This window comes from Oryx dammah, unplaced genomic scaffold, assembly GCF_014754425.2.
Source record: "Oryx dammah isolate SB20612 unplaced genomic scaffold, SCBI_Odam_1.1 HiC_scaffold_8, whole genome shotgun sequence".
Taxonomy (NCBI): Eukaryota; Metazoa; Chordata; class Mammalia; order Artiodactyla; family Bovidae; genus Oryx; species Oryx dammah.
In genome coordinates, this window is record NW_024070192.1 from 11,266,046 (window position 1) to 11,282,941 (window position 16,896).

The 16,896-nt window shown below is 57.1% G+C and overlaps 1 protein-coding gene and 1 non-coding gene across 4 annotated transcripts in view; both read left to right on the forward strand.

The window, feature by feature from the left end:
* The window catches only part of RPTOR (regulatory associated protein of MTOR complex 1), a 320,305-nt gene extending 304,895 nt beyond the window's left edge, over positions 1-15,410 (forward strand). For 2 of the 3 annotated variants that reach the window (XM_040244786.1, XM_040244788.1), the window contains exons 28-34: positions 251-355; positions 10,101-10,207; positions 10,888-11,015; positions 12,655-12,741; positions 13,611-13,727; positions 13,995-14,124; positions 15,046-15,410. In XM_040244786.1, coding sequence (XP_040100720.1) covers positions 251-355; positions 10,101-10,207; positions 10,888-11,015; positions 12,655-12,741; positions 13,611-13,727; positions 13,995-14,124; positions 15,046-15,114 — 743 coding nt within the window. In that variant the 3' untranslated portion in view covers positions 15,115-15,410. Of the gene's footprint in view, positions 1-250; positions 356-3,681; positions 3,730-10,100; positions 10,208-10,887; positions 11,016-12,654; positions 12,742-13,610; positions 13,728-13,994; positions 14,125-15,045 lie in introns of all 3 variants that reach the window. The other variant, XM_040244787.1, reaches the window with a different exon arrangement.
* Positions 14,392-14,605, forward strand: LOC120867506. The gene has a single exon (XR_005721928.1). It is a non-coding gene; the product is annotated as a small nucleolar RNA U3 (small nucleolar RNA).
* Positions 15,411-16,896: the final 1,486 nt, after the last annotated feature.

The window sequence follows — 16,896 nt, forward strand, 5'->3', positions numbered from 1 at the left end:
ATGCCCACGAAGGTAGGGGAAATCAGGAATGCTGAGGTGGGGGCTTCACCCTGAAGCCCCAAGGCAGACCGGAAGGGGTCTCACACTGCCTGTGTGCGGCTCCTCCCCAGATGAGAGAACCGTCTGCCCCGCAGGCTGCCTGGTGTGGGCCTAAGCAGTCTGTGTCCTCCGGCACCCCCAGGAAAGGGGCCTCCTCCCCTTCCCAGACCAGCCAGGCCTGTGTTTTAATCTTCTTTATCCTCTCCCCAAGATGACGGTGCCATCAGGGTCTGGAAGAACTTTGCTGATTTGGATAAGAACCCGGAAATGGTGACGGCCTGGCAGGGACTCTCGGACATGCTGCCTACCACCCGAGGTGGGTGCTCCTGGGGTCCTGCAGGAAGTCGGTCCACTAGGAGCCCCTGAGTCCTGACCCAGCCAGCTTCCCTCTTGGGAGGCTCTGCTTGCAGCGAGGTGAAGGGGAGCGGGGGGGGGCAGGGTGTCTGTGTGTGTGTGTGTGTGTGTCTTGCCGAATTCTGAGCAGCCTGCAGCCCCTGTCCTTGGCTTGAAACGTGTGTTGCTTGTGAGAGCGCAGGCACAGCAGGGCCTGGGGCTGCATCCTGTGCCCCTCATACCCAGAGTAATTCCCTCTCGGTGAGGAGCACACAGCGGGCACCCTGATAGTGTCTGGTCCTCGGGAGAGGCCAGTGCACCGCCTGCCTGCTCTGGGCTGAAGGAGGTGTGGCTGCAGTGTCCACCAGACACCACTCTGTGTGCTGCCTGTTGGTGGGCACGGCCACCCCATGGCCAGGGTGAGAGACGCTGGCACCACCTGCCAGTCTCTGGGTCCAGGCCCATTATCGGGAGGTCTGCACCCCTCAGCCTGCCGCTCACTGTGCACCCAGCATTTGTGTGGCCATCAGTCTGGATTTCCAGAGCCACCCTCCAGTGTGAAGTGTTTTTACATTTTCTTCAGGGACAAAGTAGTTGTGTATGAACCCCACAAGCCCCAGCACAGCCGTTTTTTTGTTGCCTGGGCCCCTGTGAGCCCGGGTCCTGTGCTCCCCTGGATGACAGCTGCCGCCACAGGGTCCCTCCATCTCCCTCTTGCTTCTTCCTGTTCTCTGCCCTGCAGCGCCCCCACCTTCCACCCGCTCAGCCGCCGGCCCCACCCCAGGCCTGTGCTGAGGCTCCAGGAGAGCAGGTGGCTGACGGCCTCCCCGTGGTCCTTAGGTGCTCACCCTCACATTGCACGATATGCTGGGCGAGATGAGCCACGGTTTTCAGTCCTTAGCTTCCTGCTGCCATCCCAGCAGGCAGCCTGTCCGAGGCTCCAGCCGTTCACAGACCCCTGTGTGGGGAAGGCAGGAGCTGGTGGAGACCAGGCTTCCAGCTGGGCCAGAGGATGGGAAGGTGAGGAGCCCACTTGTGGCCCAGTGAATACACTGTTGTCTAGCCTTTTCCTTTTGCAACGGCCCACCTACCTGTAGCCCCCAAATACCTGCCACCCCAAAATGATGTATCTGTGGTATATTTGCCCACAAGCATCGCTTGGCTTTGCTCCAGTGAAGGTGAGAGGAGCTGCCTGCCCAGGAGTCAGCATGCAGGTGGGGTGACGGGGTCTAGCTGAGCTGGCAGCAGCTCAGCCCTGGGGCACCCCTGCACTGTCGCCCCCAGATGCCACCTGTGTGTGGGGGCTGCTCCTGGCCCAGGTATGCGCTGCAGCCCTTCCTTGCAAGTGGGTTCCACCAATGTAGACAAACGTGTTTCCCACAGACTCCTTCCTGCTGGACCCGCCCCCTTTCCTGGGTCTCAGAAACCTCCCAGGACAGGCATCGTTGGTGAGGGCTGGTGAGGGTCTTACCTCCAAGTCTTTGTCAGCAGGTGGGGTGAGGGGGTCTTTGGGCAGGCACTCCTTGGCAGCTAAGCCAGAGTTCGTCTGACTGGGCAGCAGTGGACTTAGCAAAAAGGAAGATGTTACTTCCTCGCTCTTTCTGGAGGAGTGGAAGGTAGAAGGGGCAGGGCATCTGGGAGGCCAGCTGCTTTAAAGGTTCAGGACAGGAAGAGCTTGTGTGTTGCAGGGCCTGGGAAGGGTGCCCCGAGAACCAGGGACCCCCACACCCTCCAGCCTCCACAGCTTCCCTCTGCAGCACAGGGACTGCAACCCCAGCAGGGCCAGAGAGACCCCAATTATAATTTCCATTTCAGGAGCTCAAGCTCAGTAACCAAGGGGCGAGGCTGGTGAATTTCTGGCCCCTCTGCCAACTTCTGGGTGCCTTCTGCCAATCAGTACCTGCTGTCTTTCTCTTCACTCATCTTGGCCTCTGACTTGACAGTCACAGAGCTGTTGGCTGTGATTCTGAGGGGAGAACTAGCCGCTTCTAAGGCCATTGCTTGTCAGCGTCTGGGGGGCCCCCTGCAGCGTGAGGCCCTTCAGAGTCCTGGCTGTGGTCCCCCGGGACCTTGTCAGGCAGAAGCAACAGCCCCCACTCCCTGCTCCACATTACCTCCCGGGCATGTGAAACTCCCTGTGCTGCACAGGGAGGTCCTCCGCCTGGTCTTGGGTCCCAGGCACCCTCGAGCTGTGTAGGGGGGACGAGGCACCCTGAGGGGAGGGACTGCCATCATCAGCTCCTCCACGCACCTGTGATGGGATCCTACACAGCTCTGCACCCTGCAAGGCCCAGCCCACCTTGTCCTTCAGCTCCAGAGATCATGGGGGTCTCGTCTGTGAACACTGGCATGTAAGGCACGTGGGAGGGAGGACTTGGCGCCCCCTGAGCAGTGGGGAAACTCTGCCTGTGAGGTTCTCCTGTGTGCTCTCCAGTTCAGAATTCACTCACCAGGTCACTGTCGTGGCAGCCTGTTTGCAAAGATCTGAACCGGTGGTTTGGGACTAAAGAGACTGTTTTTGGAAGGAGCCCTACCCCTGCCTTTTGGAAGTTGTGTGAAATGTGCAGGGTCTCCGCATCATCTTAGCATGCCCCTGGCTCATGTGTGTACATGTGTACTCAGGCACAGACATGCATGCATGCATGTGCACATGTGAACACGTATACTCCTGTGCATGCTTGTGCAGTTAACCTGGGGACAGCCCCCTCATGGGGATCCCCCGTAGTCAGGAGAACTGAAGTCAGTCTGGGTCCCTGGCCAACCCCTGGAGCTGAGTGGGCCATGTTCTGAAATAGAACCGGTGGTGGTACCATCGTAAGGCCAAGGTGCCCACAGTCACCTGGACACAAGCACTATTCCCCGGAGGCCTCCTCACCGACCCGAGGCCTTGTGAATGAAGAGCCATCCTCACTCAGGACCTAGACAGAGGGTTGCCTCCGCTCCTCTGGCCGTGGCCAGTGGGTCAGCTCCTGCCAGTTGGGCCGCACTAACCGTGTGTGGGACCGGCCACTAACTCCCTCACTGGAAGTGCCACGCATGTCAGGCCACGTTTCCCTTGAGTCTCAGCACCTTCTGATTTCCCATCTTGAGTCTTTTTTTAGCCAAAACCTACAGTCGTTGAGTTTTCAAGTTCGTAGGTACTTTGGCCCTTGTCTTCTGACTGCAGCCGTGGCCTGGGCCACTGTCTGCCCCCTCCCCTGTTTCCTTCACTGTGCTTCCTGACTCTGTAGTGTGTTTAATTCTGGCTGATTTGGCTCTGGCTGGCCAGCTTCCCCTTGCATCAAGCCCATAATCCCTGTTTCCTCACAGGTCTGGCCCGAAAGGTCTCGATCTTTCTTGACCACAGTAAGCAGGGAGGTGAGTGCCTTCCCCTTATCTGTGAGGGCTGGGCGGGAGCCGGCTCCTCTGCTCTGTGCAACAACATTCGCTTGCCCACTGTGCTCTCAGATGGCAGAGGGTCAGGGCTGTGGTTTTTCTTATTCCCTCATCCGCATACTCTCCTCTGATACAAAAGACCTCACTTGTTGAGCACTCAGATCTCGTAGGATGAATGAGGTGGCTGCATGGAGCTCTGGAAAGAGACCTCAGTGAGAGCCATAGACAGGACTGTCCCTGAGAGCCAAGGCCTCGTCGCACCTCCCAGCCTCCTTAGTGGCCTCACTCTGGACTGGCTCGAGGACGGTTCAGTTCCGTGCTCCATCCCACCTTCACAGCAGCCTTGGAACAGGAATAATCCCAGTCTACATCTGCTGCAGTGAGGATGGCGCAGCTCTCAGGCTCCCAGGGAAGACGTCTCACGATTCCATTAGGACAGAGATAGATGTCATTCCAAAGTGAGATTTGTGTTCCCACCAAATTTTTTCAAAGAGACTATTTCCTAGAATTGAATGCAGAGTTTCTTGAAGCATCTGTTTCCATCTGAAAATCCATATATAAGTTTGATAGTTACCAAAACGCCCATCTGCAGTTGTCTATGCATACACTGGGTTGGCAGACTTAAAATACGCATGCTCAAAATGAGTCCTTTTCTCTCCCGATTTCACTAGTGGGGTAAATTATAAAGAGATGGAGCCTTATGAATCCTGGCAGCACGATAGAATTCTTGACCTTTAACTTGTAGCATCTGAGTTTAGAGAGTGACCAGCCCTGTGGTGAACTCTCCATCCTGGGTCTGTCTTTAGTTGCTCTCTCGACAAGAGTTCCTTGCAGGAAGGCAGTGGTGGCCACAGGTCTGACAGGGTCCCTCATGCCACCAGAACTGAAGGGATGGAGAAGGGGGTCCGGGAGGCTAAGAACAAGATGTCCTTACAAACGTACAAACTCACAGTTTGATATTTTACAAAGGACTCTTCTAGTAAAAAGTTCAAAATGAAGGAAAAATAGAGAAAACCCAGGACTGACTCCATCTTCACTCCTCCGCTTTCCACCAACAGCAACAGTAGGGGCGGTAACCAGAAGGGGTTCTCTCAGAAAGGGCCTCAGAGGAACGACAGGGTCACTTGCCCCGAAATCCTGAAGAGAAACCAGGGAACACCTTTCACAGCCTTTCTCTGGGGCACCTGGAGGAGAGCGGCCCTGACCCCTGGTTGTCACGTGCGTGGAGGGCAGCAGTGACCCCGGAGGGCAGGGAACAGATCATCCAGCACCAGCGTGTGAACTGGACGTAAACCGTGGGCCTCGTCGCCTGGAGCAGCTGGGCAGCGAGCAGGGCGCCAGCCACAGAGTGCTGGGGTGGCCGGTGGGGCTGGGAGGGCCACAGCACCCTTCTCTCCCACCTGCACGCCTCCTCTGGCATCACAGGCATCTGGAATTGAATCTCAGGGGAGGCCCTCTCAGTGCTGGAGCCAGGACGCAAGGCTGGGTGGTGGCTCCCATGGGCCCACAGGGCAGGCACACGGGCCACAGGGAAGGACAGTTCCCTCCTCGCCCAGGACATGTGTGCCCAGCCCCACTGACAGGGAACACCCGCATGGGTCTGCTCTGATCCTTCACAGCTGCCAAGTGTCCTGGGCCATCTCCCTAAGTGAGAAACAGAGGTTTAGGTGAAATCATTTGCCCCTGAAGAGCCCGGTTTCTGTTGCCAGCCCAGTCCTGAGCCTCTGAACCTGCCAGGTGTCTAGAAGTGTTCACAGGCCCTGAGAGAGGCCTTACCTCATGGGGAGGTGCTGTGTCTGCATCCCCGGGGAGGCAGTGGGGGTCGCCATCCCTCAGGCCTGAGGTTTTCACATGTGCTGGTGGAGTGGGGACCTGCCCCTCCTCCTTGGAGTTCTAGATCCATCACTCCCAAGGGCATTTCAGGTTGGGGGTGATGGGTCCTTAGTCATAGGTCCACATAATGGGTCCTCAGAGGTCAGATCCCTGTGTTGGTTTTCAGAGGCATATTCCAGACGGCGGGGGGATCCTTAGAGGTCAGTCTGGACTGGCCGCTGAACCTGGAGGGCTGATCATGGACATCGCAGAGACCTAAGCCTCTGAAACAACATGTTTCTTCTGTCTGCTGCGCCTGGGTTCTGCCTGGCCCCTGACTTACACGTTCAAGCTTGCTATTCTCCAGCCCTCCCTGCACAGTATGCCTATATTTTAATGAAGAAATCCCCTCTTTGGCCAGCTTTTGGAGAAGAACATGTGAGCAGGGCTCGTATGCAGAATAAAGTCAGCTGAGAATCTCTGCCTCCTGGCGAGGGCCACCCCACCCGTGGCTCCCGGGCAGTGAGAGCGACGTCACACTAGATGGACTGTGCTCTTGGGCACTCGGTGCCCGCCCAGCAGGGGAGAGGCTGCAGCACACACGCAGCCTCCGTTCATTAACCACCCTCAGTGTCCTCAACGTAGCGGCATGGACCAGGAGGTGGGACCCTCCGGAGGGAAGCCCAGAGCAGCCTGCCTGCTCCTGAAAAACAGGAAAGGACCAGGGGGCTGGGGCTCTCCCCACCACGGTCACTTCTCTGGGCATAGGGAAGGTGGGGAACACTGCTGAGGCCATGCTCCCAGGAACAAAGTGATTGGAAGCTGCACTCTAGTTCTAGATCATGATGTCCCTGTCTTATGAGCTTTACTTAAATCACAGCCATCAGTTTTGCTCCTTGTATTCAACACATCAAGGAAGAGTGTCACCTTTATCATCTTTTCCCAACTCATGATGAGTCAGATCATCTCTCCTCCACTGTGTCTCGAGGTCGAGACACAGGCTTGGCTGGGAAAGGTCTAAAGGAAGAAAGCCAGTGATTACATTCGGATCTGGGTCGGAGGACCGGCCAGGGCCCCAGACCTGCAGGAGAATGAGGTGGGGGCTAGCAGGTGCAGGAAGGACTCTTCCTGGTGGTGGGTCAGGATGTGAGCAGACTGTTGTTTTTATCCCAGCAGTTTTTACATTGGTCTGAGACTCTTCCACAGATAGGAGGTCACTGTCTTAGGGGACACAACTTCTACAAACAGGCCCAGCTCAGAAAGCAGCCTTCCCCAGAATTTTCTGCACATGCGGGGCACCTGCCTCCCCAACATGCACAGGACTCGGGAAAACCCTAGGAAACCCGTTTCTTATCTCTGCTGGCTTCACCATGCTTTAGAACTAATTTAAACCAGAATCTGAAGCTCAATGGTCCACATCAGAGAGTCCAGATTTGAAACAGGACTCAGAGCTCATGTAACCTATGTCCCCAGATCCTCTGACGGCTGCACGGACACACCTTCCCATGCCTGCATGCAGATGGAGACACGGGGCCTGAAATAGGGGCTCTGTCTCCCCAAATTCATGTGTTGGGAGTCCTCACCCCCAGCACTCAGAGGGCAACTGTATTTGAGAGAAGGATTCAGTTGAAATGAAGTCACTGGGCTGGGCCCTAATGCAGGGCAGGCTCCTACCAGCTCTGAATCCACCATGAAGGAGATGCAGCGAGAAGGAAGTGCCACTGCTTCATCTGAAGGCCAGGTGGGCCTTCTCGCTCCACTGGGAATGGCCACAGCCTCCTCTCTGCTTTCTGCACAGGCTTGGGGCTGAGACCCCTCCCAGTCCTCGTGTGGTCCCCCCGGATTCTCTGCAACTTGTTCCCATGATCCCAGAGCATCGCAGATGTCACCTGGCCCCATGCTCTCAATGGAGGACCACTCCTTAATTACACTGCTCCTGAAAACCCCTCAGGGCCAACACGGAGCTCTCAGCGGACTGTTAAGCATGCCTGAGAACACAGGCCACCCCAGCAGTGGTCCATGGATTTAGGAGTCTGTAAGCCTCTGCAGTGACCTGGTGCCCAAAGTCCGGTCCTGGGTGGGTGCATCGTCTGTGATTCATTCACATAATGCCCACCAGGCACATCATGAGTGGAAGCAGTGGCCTAGTTTCAGGCTCTGCTTGTGAGCTGACTGGTCGCAGTGTGACCTGGGCTTTCCTGGACAGAAGTGGGACTCACTTGTCATACCATTTCATCTGCCATGCCTGCAGCCTTGTCACCCGCAGAAACCTTTATGGTACTTTGGGGTGTTTCCTCCTGCCTGGGGTCAGGGGTGTTACAGTGGAGAGACTGCATTCTAAAAGGTGAAACAAAGGCTGGTCCATTTGTTGTGTGGAGCTGACATTTCTGCAGAGTAGACATGACAGCCGCCGGCAAAACAGGAAGGACGGGGCAGGGGATGTGGGAGGTGATGCCTCTGGAACCGGGAGACATCATAGCCTCGCGTGGTTGAGAAGGTGACTGAGCATAATATGGAGTGGCTGTGTGGATGTCAGGAGAGGGGCGTTCCAGGCACAGGGTCCAGTTAAGAGGACCAAGCTGGTCCCTTTTGGGCAGAATGGGAGCCCAGTTGGGAGGCCACTGGAAGTCTCTGGAGCAAGGATTGAGGGACTCAGATCTGAGCAGGAACCTGAAGTGATGTGTACAAATGAGAGTCTGGGGTTCAAGAGAGAGATTAGGCACTTGGACAGAACTCTGTAGCCTGAAGGGAACATAACAGAAAAGAACAAATGAGAGTCACGCCCTCCAGCTCAGGAATTTGGAAGAAGAGTGGGCACCCACAGAGAGAGAAGGGAAAACCACAGAGCCAAACACAGGAGCTGCTGCCACGAAAAGCAGAGACAGATGTATGAAAAGCACGGTGACTTCAGTTTAGACTTGGGTGTGACCAAAGAAAACATAGATAAAGTTATGTCAGTGACAGAACAGGAAAGGATATTTGCACCCTATGAATTAGACCGTCAGCGTCAGAATATATATTGAAACACATGCAGGGGCCTTCCCTGGTGACTCAGTGGTAAAGAATCCACCTGCCAGTGCAAGAGACACAGGTGCGATAGCTGATCCGGGAAGATCCCACATGCCTTGGAGCAACGAAGGCCATGCACCACAACTGTTGAGCCTGTGCTCTCGAGCCCAGAACGGCAGCTACAGAGCCTGCTTGGCGCAACTACTGAAGCCCATATGGCCTAGAGCCTGTGCTCCACAACGAGGGAAGCCACCGCAGTGAGAAACCCACACACTGCAATTAGAGAGTAGCCCCCGCTCTCCGCTCCTAGAGAAAAGCCTGCACCGCACCAAAGACCCAGCCAAATATATAAATAAATAAATATATCTTTTAATTATTTAAAGGTATGCAGGCTTCACACACCAATGCTGACCAGGATTTAGGGAAACCACACCTTGTGTCCATTTCTGCTGAGACTGCAGGCCAGCATCTGCTCTGGGAGTGGATGACCATTCCTGGGGAGGTGCGAAGCACAGATGGACATGTCCCCTTCCTGGTGCTGCCACCGCCTCCTTACGCACAGGGAGCATGGAAACGTTGTCAGTGTGGCGTGGCTTACAAACTCGGGATCACAGATGTGAAGGGCTTGTTCTCCAAGAGCGTGTTACCCACAAATTTATACGAATTAGCCAGATCTGCATTCATAGATTTGGGTGAAACCTCACCATATAACCTTACAGAAAAAACACAAGTTGCCAGAAAATACACTCCCAATTGAAATTGGCAACTTTTGAGACGTAAGAGATGCATTTCGTGGTTTTGGACACATGGCCCTGCATTGGAATGCTCAGAGGCAGGCCTGGGAGGACGCCTGCAGCCTGGGGGCAGTTCATCTGGGGAAAGGGCAGGCACGTGAGGCTTTCATTGTCTTAAATTTCATTTCTTTTCAAGAAAAAATAAAAATGACAAGATATTAGCAACTCTTAGATTTGAGTGGTGTGTTCAGGGATTTCTGTTGTGTTTTTTCTGTTTGTTTGAAATACAATTAAATTTTTAAATTAAATCTTATTTTAGAGTCCCTCCGGTGAGGTCAGTGCTGCCCTTAGTGGGGCTGAAGGTTCTCAGCACGCCGCCCCCCCAACCCCCACTCCACCCAGTCCGAGGACGGGGCTACCTACCCCTTGATTCATTCACCACTGATCATCTGTGGTCAGCCCCCTGCCTCCATGAGGGGCAGCCACAAAGCTCTTCACCCCCAGGGGACCGTAGGACCCAGAGGACTCAAACCTGTGTGCCTCTGACACCCTTTCTCAAGTCTCCAGACCTGCCAGTCATGCCCAAGTGTCCTGGAAGGTGGGCATCTTGGACAAACGGCCCTGAGATCCTGCTCTCCCTCTGGCAGATGCCTGAAGACAGCAGAGATACAGAGAAGGCTCTGAATTGTCACCCCAACCTCAAGCTTGTGTGGGGTTGGAGACCCACCCTATGGGTCTTGAGCAACTGCCCAGACCAGGCTCCCCTGGTGACACTGGTGCGCATCTGTACTTCTCCAGGAGCTGGGATGGTGGTGGACTGGGAGCAGCAGACCGGCCTCCTCATGAGCTCGGGAGACGTGCGGATCATCCGGATCTGGGACACAGACCGCGAGATGAAGGTGCAGGTGAGCACACCATCCCTTGCGGGGCTTTCCCGGGGGCACAGCAGGCAGTGTGCCCAGCCCCGCCATCCTCCCCAGCTCCACTCACCTTGAAGGTCAGGGGCCAAGAATGAGGGTCTGTGGAAGTGCTCTGAGCAGGCAGTGTCCCCAGAGGTGGGGGACAGAGGAAAGCAGGCCCAGTCAGGCTGCCTCCCACCTTTTAAACGGATACAACGATTTGGTTTCCTTCCCTGTTGGATCTCTTCCTTGTGTGCGCCTCAGCCGCAAACTTCTTCTGATTGGAAAAGCACTTTCCCCTCTTGGGGCCCATTTTTTGTCTCCTGCTCTTTCCTGCTGAGCGTTCATCACACCTCCTGCCCTTCTCCAGCTTTTACAGCTGCCAGGAGGAGAGGTGAGGAGATGGTTTATGGGTGGCAGGATTCCTCCTGGACCCTTCCCTGAACTAATTAGGAGGTTTAAGAGGGAGCTGACGAGGATTCCTCCTGCCGAAATGTGCTTCATCCTCCTTAGGAGAGAGGGAGACGTTGGAAAGTTTAATGGTCACAGAGGTATTTGCGGCCGTGTCCTCTGGGCTGCGGGCCTCAGGGGCCCGGGCTGTAACCAGGGCAGATGGAGCTCCTCCTGCGGCTGGCGAGGGCGGGGCCCTGACCCCAGGGTGCTTGACGGGTCTGTGTCGGCCCTAGGACATCCCCACGGGCGCCGACAGCTGCGTGACGAGCCTCTCCTGCGACTCCCATCGCTCCCTCATTGTGGCCGGGCTCGGCGACGGCTCCATCCGCGTCTATGACAGGAGGATGGCACTCAGCGAATGGTAACTGGGCCTCACCTACCCCTCCATCTCCTGGGCTCAGGGGGAGCGAGCCCCCAGGGCCAGACGGCCACTCCCCCCAGAGCTGCACCCCCCGGCATGTGGAGGAGCACAGCTTCCCACCAGCTGTGGATGGGCTGTTCCAAACACAGGCTAAGGGGGGACATCCCAGCGAGGCACTGCCTTCCCGGGCTCCATTCCCCCCTGAACACAGACAAGGCTACTGCCCCCCAGGTCAAACTCATGGACAGCCGAGGAGATGGCGTTAGGGACAGCTCTGGGCCACACACCGTGGCTGCTCTGGGCACCGCCACTCTGCCCTGGGCTGAGGCCCCCAGGGGCCCTGCACTGTGCCCCGTGTGGGCCGGTGAGCATGGAGGTCCAGATGCTTGTCACACACAGCTGGTAAATGACAGAGCCCCACGGGAAGGCGGGCCCGGGCTCCCAGGTGATGTTTACTGAACACCCACCTTGTCCCAGGGAATGGGGAGCAGAAGGTGGGCCTGTGTACAGCCACAGGAGTTAACGGGGTCCTCGGGGGAGGGGAGTGAGAGAGGACAGGACGGGACGGGGCCGAGCTGGGCCTGAGCACAGGTGAACCCCATCAGTGACACCAGCAGGAAGAGAGTGCAGGGCTGGGAGCAGCCGGGAGGACCGGTATGGATCCAGGCAGCCAGCAGGGGCGCCAGCCAGTCTGGCAGGAATTTGGGCCTGAGGCTTGGATGACGAGTGGGCCCCAGGCAGCCCCTGGTTCGCATGGTCCCTACAGGTCTCTGCAGGAGGGTCCCCACCGAAAACCTACACTGCCTACCAGAAGCAGCCATCATGGAAGTGGGGGAGCAAGGTTCCTTTCTGGGGTGATGAAAATATTCTAAAATTGTGTGATGGTCGCACAGCTGTAAGAACATGTCAAATCAGTGAATACATGCTTACGGGAGACTCTTCCTGTATGTGAATCAAATATCAATCAGACTTATTGTAAGAAGCCTCCCTGGGCAGGCAAATTGACAGGAGCTAAGGGTCACAAAGCGGCTGTGAGGGAGGGGCTGGGGTCCCCAGACCTCCTCTTCAGCCTGAGGTCTGAGGACAGAGACACGGGGGCTCCCGGGCATCCCCGGGCAGAGACCTGTGTGTGTTGGGTGTAACTGTGTCCTAGACCTTTCCCGGGGGTCACACTCTGACCCCACCTCCCCGTCACATACATCCCAATCCCGCTCCCAGTCATGGACCGCACCAGGCTTCCAAGCCGGTGTCCCTCTGTTTCAACAGCTTTACAGTCTGGGGTTCTTGGTCCCAGCCCTCAAACCTACAGGGAGATGCAGTGTGAAGTCCTGGTAGGGGGGCTGGCAGTGCCTGGGGCCCCAAGAGGGCATGACAGCCACCCCGCCTCCAGAGGCCGCAGCATGGCCTGAGGTGACCAGGGAGGGGCATGCCAGTGGGGCGGGGTCCCTCAGTCATTCACCACGAGCATGAGACCGTGAGGGCTGACCTCGGCGCGTGGGCAGACCGTGGACACTTTACGTAAATGCACAGTTCCCTCTGCTCAAAGCAAAGTCCACTCTGCCTCCCATCCTGATGCCTTGGAGTGTCAGGGAGGCCCACAGCTGTGCCCAGGCCCTGACCCCTCCTTCCTCCCCTCCAGCCGCGTCATGACCTACCGGGAGCACACGGCCTGGGTGGTGAAGGCCTACCTCCAGAAGCACCCCGAGGGCCACATCATGAGCGTCAGGTAATGAGCGTGGAATATTCATGAGACATTTTGCTGTAAAAACATTATTTTCCCTCCATCTAAAATATGTCCTTGGTATTTAAACAGCTGGGAAATATGGCATTTCAGGGTAGTAATTAACTTCTGCTCTGGGACTGGCCAGAAAGGTCAGGGCCAGCACCAGGGCAGGGACAGCAGGTCCTCCCACTGGAGAGCCTGGCCTGCGGGCGTCCTGTGGGCGGCAGGACATAGGGTGAAGAGGCAACCAGGGCACAGCCTCCTTGCGACAGCAGCATCTGGCGGGCGTGTGCCAGGATCACCGTGCAGATCCATCGTCTGCCCATAAATCCATTCCTGCTGCCTGGTAAATCCTGTGCTGAGAGCGGCGGATATTTATTTGCCTGTTAAAGGGACAGCAAATGTAATTTACTGTTACAAAGCCACCATTTCTCCAAAGAGATGCTCTTCCCTTGTTTGTAATGTGGAAACAGAACACAGCTTTCAAAACGCTGTCTGCCAGGCCCAGGGCAGGAAGAGGTGACCTCCCATCTTCCCCTCCCACCCATCACCACATCCCCGCTATGCAAAATCTAATATCCGGCCAGAAATGAACAAATCACTCACAGCCTCCCCCAGGTCTTTGCTCACCCTGCTGTGTGCCTCAGCAGCTAGGCCCTTTCTGACTGTAGGGAGGGGTCCCCAGGGCTCAGCAGCAGGCCTGGTGTAGTCAGTAGGGTGGGCCCATGTGCCATCCAGGGGCCTCCCTGGACACTGTGAGGGTCCAGGGGACCGTGGCCTTGAATAGCACGTGTGGACGGCCCCTGACTGCACGTGGTGCATCCTGGGGCCCCGGTATGCCCACCCAGCATCACCACGACCCCCTCCCGCAGCGTCAATGGGGACGTGCGCTTCTTTGACCCTCGGCTGCCGGAGTCTGTGAATATCCTGCAGATCGTGAAGGGGCTGACAGCGCTCGACATCCACCCCCAGGCAAACCTGATTGCATGGTAGGTGCTGCCTCTTCTCTGCCCCCCGCCCTGCCCAGCCGGCTCCCGGGCCCTGTGTTAACAGCAGGCACCACGACCCACCCCCACACCTGTGGAGGAGAGCTGGGTGGAGGGACTGAGTGTGGGGCCCTTTTGCTGCTCCTCAGCTGCCTGGCCTCACAGCCCTTGAGGCTCAAGCCCCCTCGTGGGGGTGACCAGAGAGGAGCCCCCTCTCCCCATGGACACGCCCACCTCCCCGCACTGACCGCCAGGCCTTCTCCTGTGCAGCGGCTCCATGAACCAGTTCACCGCCATCTACAACGGCAGTGGAGAGCTGATCAACCATATCAAGTACTACGACGGCTTCATGGGCCAGCGGGTTGGCGCCATCAGCTGCCTGGCCTTCCACCCACACTGGGTCTGTATCTCTGCCCCCGTCAAGGGCTGGGGGTTCGGGAGGCATGGGGAGGCGCTAGCAGCGGCAGGCAGAGGCCCCTGCCCCTCACCACAGTCGGCCACCCCAGGATCTCCAGGGGCCGTAGCCCCGAGACTGCACTCCCTCTGGAAGCAGCAGCAAACTCCCTGTCACTCAGGGCAGACGTGAAGTAGCCCCGCTCTTCGCGACCCCTCTGGCCCCTGCATAGACCCCAGCCCCAGAGAAAGCTCCCCTTGAAAAGTCCACTGGAAGACTATACTTTCAGGGATCATTTCTATAGTTTGTTACTAGAGAAGTTTCTCTGATCGTGTAGAGCACCCGAAACCACGAGGAGGAGGTGCAGTGTTCTCTGCTGAGCGGGAAGCCGGTCCTTGGTGCTGCTTCTGCAGCTGCCATTGGCCATTGATGATCGTTCTTCTCTTCTTTTGGGAGAGTAAGAGGGAGAGGACACCATCTGAGTGGAAAAAAAAAAAAAAAAGAAAGAAAAGAAAAGTCCACTGGGGTAGGAGCAGCCCAGACCCCATGACCTGGGTGACGGCGCCATCCTAAATTACAGTCAGCCATGTGGCTGGGGGCTGCTGTGTTTTAAAGTAGGATTCTCCCTACCTACCTGTGTGCAGCGCGAGACTCCCCAGGAGCCTGGCTTGTGGCTCTCTGCCAAAACGCATGGCATGCGGTTTCCAGAGCTGTCCCTGGGGAGCCATGCTGAAAAGAAAATTGTGGGCGGTGTGCGGAGCGGGCAGGTTCCCTGTGACAGGGCGGAGGTGAGAAATCTGCACTCGCTGTGTGGCCCAGGAGCCTGTCATTTCCACGCTGGCCTTGCGGGCGGAGTTGGGGTGACCAGGCCCGGCCTACACGCCCCCCTCCAGCCGCTCACCCCCTGCTCTCTCCTCCCTCCTGCAGCCGCACCTGGCCGTGGGCAGCAACGACTACTACATCTCCGTGTACTCGGTGGAGAAGCGTGTCAGATAGCGGCCCCTCCCCGCAGGCCGCCGTGTACATAGGGGACCCACCACGCTGCCCTGAACACTGGCCCGAACTGGCTGCTGAGGGCTCGAGAGGGCCCACACTGTCTGTCTGTCTGTCTTCACTGTCATGCCCAGGAGCCCAGAGAAGGGGGCTCTGCTGGAGTCCTTGGTGTGACGGTCGCTGCTCTGCTGAGACACGGCTCCTGGACCGAGGACACGGTCACTGTACGTTTCAGTCCCCGCCCGTCCTGTTGTCGTCTGAGGTTTTTAAGGCGATAACACACTTGTTTTATTTCCCAAGTGATGCGAGCATTAGTCCCCAAACCAGATGGAAGCCAGCTCCTGGGGCTGCGTCCCTGCCGGCGTGGGCTCCTGGGGTGGTCCGAGGCCACTGGCTGAGGTGGAGGCTTAAGACTGAGCAAAGGACAGATGGAGGTGGCCTGCCACCCGCTGGTCGTCACCCTAGGCCGTCTGGCCAGTCCCCAGAGCCCGAGCGCACCCCTCCCCACAGGCAGGCCTCCCGTCTGAGTGTCGGCAGGAGGGCCTCTGGTTTGGAAGGAGAGGCAGGTCCCTTGGGCCACGGGGCTTGTTTCTCTCAAGCGCTGCTCTTCCCCGGCCGGTGCAGGGAACCGTGGCCTCCCCACCCACGCCCCACACGCATCACATGAGCACACGTGGAGGGGCTGCCCAGACCCCAGTATCCAAGGCTGAACGGCGCCGCCCCAACCCTCTGTGCCCACACACATGGGGGCAGCTCACACCTGCAAGGGACACAGGAGGGCTTCCAGGTAGGCGGCAGCTTCACGTGTGTCTGTTGCACGCACGCGTCTGTGGCGGGGCCCTAAGCAGCCACGCCTGGAACGCAAGACACAACCACGATGATGATATTTTGAAAATCATTTTTTCCATTTTCCTTGGAAATCAGGATTATTCAAAGATAGAGGAGTGAGCTGGCTTAGTTAACTCTGCCGGTAAGAGGCCAATAATAGTGGGAATGTGAGGAAGAGCCGTACTGTGGACCTGGTGGGGCTGGACAGGGCACGGGGCTGGGCCAGGGGCTGGCTGTGACTGCTCCCCTGAGAAGGTTCCAGGACGGTGTCCACCGTGTGTGCTGGGTGAGTGAGCGGCATGCGGGTAGGGAAGGCCGCAGAAAGCTCAGCTCACCCAGTGCTCCAGACAGGGCGACTTGGGAACCTTCCAGAAGCTGAGCTCCACCCACAGATGCCGAGCTGACTGCCCACAGCTGATTTCACAGAGCAGTTCCACTCCACATTTTGAGCTCACATGTGGTTCTATTTGTTTTGAGACAAAACTATCCCCAGGCCAAGCGCGGGGGCCCCGGTGGGGCTGTCTTCACAAGTCTGATGCGAAAATTCAATCATGAAGTTACAGAGGCTCGAGAGAGTGTGACCTAAGGGTTCATTTATCTCTATTTATTTTATCAAAATGAGAACTGAAAGACTTTGATGAAACATGGAATTGTAACAGAAAAAGCGAGAAGGATAAACTGTTAATAAAAGATAAATACACAGAGGGCTGGCTGGAGGCGCTGTCCTTTAAGGCAAGTCCTCCGTGCCCTCGGGGCGCCAGGCACAAGGTGGTGGTTCCTGGCCCTTGGCCTCCTTGGGCACAGCCCCAGCCCTGTGGCTTGGACAGTTGGCCCAAGAGAAGGCCCTAGATTTGGGGTCACCCCACTCTGCCTGTGAGCCCAGGCTCCCAGAGGGAACCCCTTTGCCACTTCCTGTGTCTTTTTTTACTTACCACCTACAGTTAGAAGCCAGAAGGC